This window comes from Plasmopara halstedii (genome assembly GCF_900000015.1).
Source record: "Plasmopara halstedii genome assembly, contig: Scaffold_555, whole genome shotgun sequence".
NCBI lineage: Eukaryota > Oomycota > Peronosporomycetes > Peronosporales > Peronosporaceae > Plasmopara > Plasmopara halstedii.
Genome location: NW_020187475.1, coordinates 641,829 through 646,037, shown reverse-complemented (window position 1 = coordinate 646,037; position 4,209 = coordinate 641,829). Strand labels below are relative to the sequence as shown.

The 4,209-nt window shown below is 42.2% G+C and overlaps 4 protein-coding genes across 4 annotated transcripts; 2 read left to right on the top strand and 2 right to left on the bottom strand.

Moving 5' to 3' along the window:
* Nucleotides 1–643, top strand: PHALS_14519 (Uncharacterised protein family B354L). The gene has a single exon (XM_024727057.2). The coding sequence runs from the start codon at nt 162–164 to the stop codon at nt 384–386; it is 225 nt and encodes a 74-aa protein (XP_024577672.1). The 5' UTR covers nt 1–161; the 3' UTR covers nt 387–643.
* On the bottom strand, nt 642–1,028 carry PHALS_11658 (uncharacterized protein; the record flags this gene model as incomplete). The annotated part of the gene is made up of 1 exon (XM_024727056.1): nt 642–1,028. One exon carries the CDS (start codon nt 1,026–1,028, stop codon nt 642–644), a length of 387 nt encoding a protein of 128 aa, XP_024577671.1.
* Nucleotides 1,029–1,877: 849 nt separating this feature from the next.
* PHALS_11657 (uncharacterized protein) lies at nt 1,878–2,498 on the top strand (the record flags this gene model as incomplete). The annotated part of the gene is made up of 3 exons (XM_024727055.1): nt 1,878–2,133; nt 2,197–2,315; nt 2,406–2,498. The coding sequence occupies 3 exons, from the start codon at nt 1,878–1,880 to the stop codon at nt 2,496–2,498; spliced, it is 468 nt and encodes a 155-aa protein (XP_024577670.1).
* Nucleotides 2,499–3,161: 663 nt separating this feature from the next.
* On the bottom strand, nt 3,162–4,125 carry PHALS_11656 (uncharacterized protein; the record flags this gene model as incomplete). The annotated part of the gene is made up of 2 exons (XM_024727054.1): nt 3,162–4,010; nt 4,093–4,125. The coding sequence occupies 2 exons, from the start codon at nt 4,123–4,125 to the stop codon at nt 3,162–3,164; spliced, it is 882 nt and encodes a 293-aa protein (XP_024577669.1).
* Nucleotides 4,126–4,209: the final 84 nt, after the last annotated feature.

Here is a 4,209-nt window from a genome sequence, read left to right as displayed (position 1 = left end):
AGCTAAATCGATCCTAAAAGCATATTACACTAAACTACAATCCAATGGTGTTAGAATTCCTTCCAGACATAAACCAGTAGTAGAAACTAAGCAAGGTGTGAAATCCCATCCAACATATTACTTTGGTCAGCCAACCGCTAACAATCCATTTAATATAAAAAATGCGCAACACAATCATCATTGATGACTACAGCAACGACAAACTACTCCAGAAGAATCTGTTTTCTCACTACTTTACTCGTGGTCGCCATTTCAAATGGAGTACCATTTTCCTTAGTCATAGCTACTTTGCCACTGACAAGATGATTAGATTGAAAACAGAGTATGTATCTATTTTAAATGCTAATTCCAAGCGTGATTTGGTCATGGTGGTGGCTTTGTTGTAGTAGTATACGATACTACGTTCATCAACTTCCGGTATATTGAAGTCCTTCACATAATATTACGAGAAGAGTCGACAATTAAGGCCTTACTCGCTTGAGCAGTGCCAGCAGTTGTGTCAACATAGTTAATTTCTGAGCCACTTGCTGTAATCAAAACACCCCCGAGCGATAGGCCAGTTGTTAATCCATCATGCGACGCGATATTCAATGAATTCACTGAAGTAATGTTTGGCTGACTCGATGTTTGGATCGTTCCTGCTAGTTGAGTGGCCGATAGATAATTGATTCCTGAGATATTACTTGATGTATCAACGCCTTACTCACAGTTGCCGTACCGGGTGTGATACCAGTAAGATACGTTGTCAAGCTCCCAACCGCTACTCCATTCACTATTAAACTACTACAGCTGAGTGCGCCAATACCACTGATATCTTTGTTAGGCCCTGGAACAAGCGCTACACCCTCCGTGGCTGACCCTATTGTAATACCTGAGATATAAGTCAATCTGTAGTCATTTTTGCCGAGGTAAAGTGTCTGAGCATAATCATAGGTGATAAATCCACTCGCATCCAGAGATAGATAGAAAGCCGAATTATAAATAGGTGATTGGAAGACTGGTTGAGGATATGAAAATCCAGAACTCATTTTATCTGAATCTATATAGATCAAACGATAATCATGAGCTGTATTCCCGATTTCGGATTTTTTTTACCAAAGAAATTCAAAAGCGCCTCAGTGAGAGACATTCCTGATTTGAACATCAAATCATTGTTAAGAATGATAGTGCTCGGCCCGTCTTTTAGCGAATATCAATTCATTGTCAGCTACTCAACTATCAGGAACGATTCAAAACAGCTTCTCAACCAAACATCACAGGTGTATCCACGTTGAACATTTCTTCTCACAATGGATCGACGACTTGCTTATCTCTCGGTGGTACTCTCATCACTGCTACTGCTACTAAAATTAACTATGTTGATACAGCAGCTGGTACAGCAGCTTCCAGCAAAGCGCTGGTGCTTGATTCGTCCTCCATCATTCGATTCCCTTCGGGGAATGCATCCAGTAATAAAATATCCTTTTACAATAATACTGCCTATAAGGAGATCTACAATATTTTTCGTGATAGCGATGATGGCGGACTGACCATAGGATCGACAATGACTACTATTCAAAAAGCTTCGTATGGACTGAAAGTTCATAGTGGATATAGCATTTCAGCTACTGGAACTTCATCAGCTGGAACATGGACTGGATTAGCGCTCAGGAACCAATTCATCGGTGGCTCTCTGTATTCGACTAACATCGCCGAGGGGTGGTACTATAACAGTTACAGCTGGGGGGCAGGTGATTACACTCAAATATCGACAGATCATGCAGCTATCAACATCGCATGTAATAATTCTTCGACATCGGCTATCTGCATTAAATTTACTCCTTGATCGATATGGAAGAGTATGTGTTAATACGTTGACTCCTAGCAGTGGCTTCCAGATGACTTTAAACGAGAATAACAATTATAACATGTCAGGACTCTCGATACTAGGATCAAACAATACTCTTCTAGAGTTGAATAACAAATCATCAGCTTCGAATGGGAATTGTCGGCTTTCGCTGACTGGATCTAATTTTTCGCAATGGGAGATGGGTATTGGTGGTATTAGCCACGGTGTTTACCCTGGCGGACTCTATTGGGCTACGGGTGGCACGAATAAAATGGTTCTGACAGCGGCTGGGCGATTGGGGGTAGGTACGATGTATCCAAGCGCCATGTTACATTGTGTAGGGCAAAGCTCGTACACTTTCGGAGCAGGAGGAGGCATGGTATACCGATTACGAACGGACTCACGAGTGACCGAATCAGCTCTCGGACCTATTACTTATACAACTATGTCAGCCATTTTCGACGGGTATCTGGCAGCCACGGCGACAGTAATGAGTTCGGATCGACGATTAAAGACAAATATCTACCCCATTAGTATTGACGCTATCAGAGATTTATACCATCTGAGTGTCGTCTAGTACCAGTGGAAGGATCAGCGCGATCGGTATCCAGAGATTGGATTGTTGGCTCAGGACGTACTCGATGCCGGCTTCCTGGATTTAGTAGCTTAATGTCCGCATGAGGACGAGAATCTACAAAATTCTAGTGATCCAATACTAGAACCAAAAGGAGTTCGATATTCTATTGATTATCCGAAAATCACCTGCTACAATATGCGAATGATTCAACATTTGCTCGACGAAATCCATGAACTCAAAGCAAAGGTATCTGACTGGTCTGCCGACTAGGTGATCTCGATCTCCGGTCAAAGACCCTTCGATCATCGATCAAAACTCTGAGCGGAGAACTCGATCGATACCCTGATAGAGTCACAAGACACTGCCTCCATCCGAGCCTTGCTCGATGATCGAATCTCCCGCTAAAAAAATATTGAGCAAGGCTCGGACGGAGGCAGAGTCTTGCGACTCTACCAGGGTATTATCGGAGAGCAATCTTAGAGCTTGAATGTCTTAACTGGTTTATTTTTATTTTTAGATTGATAGGACCATAGGTTTTGCATTTTACCACCTTGGGTCTGAGTAGCTGCATCAGTCTTGTTTATTGATTTAACAAGATCAGAAGCCCACATACCGGTTTGTGTTTGCTGAGGGCGATCGCGAATGATCAGATCCTTCATGATTGCTTTCAATTCAGCGACATTGAGATCGGCATTTTCTCCGTAGCTACCCCCGGAGCTTGCAATGATGCGTGGATATAAGAAAAAACATGGCGAGTTATATAAGACGAATGATAATTTCCTTAAACTCAGAATCAGAAATTAGGTGGTTAGAGTACATATCAACTGAGAGACTCTTAAGCCGTTTGATGATCGAAGGATTGTCATTTCCCAATTCAAGTTCCCCTTTGAGCTTATCATACTCAGCTCTAAGAGAGTCTAGTGGATCTTCAAGACGATCATGGAAATTGTACTGAAGATGTGTAATCGCAAGGATCTTTTTGAAAAGCTTCTTATCATCAATATCGAGCTTGTCATACGCCGCTTGATCAATATGCTGCTTGAACGTAAGCGATCGAATCATTGTTTTGAGCTGTTCGCTAATGGCTCGCTTTGGACCGCATTTCCGTCTGTTAGGCTGAACGATTACGAGAGTCTTAGAGTCGAGATCAGGGATACGAATATACTTACTTCCGAGCTGACGATAAGTATATGCCGATGGAGTAGCAAGACCTTGAATGATCTCATTGAGGTTGTAGGTTCGGCCCCGACGCACTACCCCTTCAAGCGGCTTAACGCCAGCGCCCATGAGACCTCTCCCAGTGAGCTTTCCACCATTTCGCTTAGTTGCGTATGCTTTAGCTTTGATTTCGTACACCGATTTGGTAGCCTTAAATGCGGATTGAGCAGCCTTCAGAGCTGATCGTGCTGCCTTGGAGCTAGAGCCTTTCACTACTTGTTTAGCATCTTCGTATCTTTTCTGAGCCTCTCCATATTTCTGATACGCTGCTTCTGATGCATCATGAAGCTCCTGTAGAGGGTCTTCTTCTCTATATTCAGGATCTTTGATTTGTTTAGATTTCAGTGCATCACCTTCGAGGTTTTTTTTAATAACTTGATCATCATTCTGGTATACATATTTCAATAAATCTTCAAATCTGTGGATAAGATTATTTTATGTATTCATCCATTGAATCGTTTTCGTTAACCCCCTTCACCTGAAACTTGATTATGTTGCGCATTTTTTATATTGGCTGACCAAAGTAATATGTTGGATGGGATTTCACACCTTGCATAGTTTCTACTACTGGTTTAAGTCTGGAAGC

What these genes read in the sequence shown, in the direction of transcription:
- PHALS_14519 (XM_024727057.2), top strand. Translation starts at nt 162, where the DNA reads ATGCGCAACACAATCATCATTGATGACTACAGCAACGACAAACTACTC.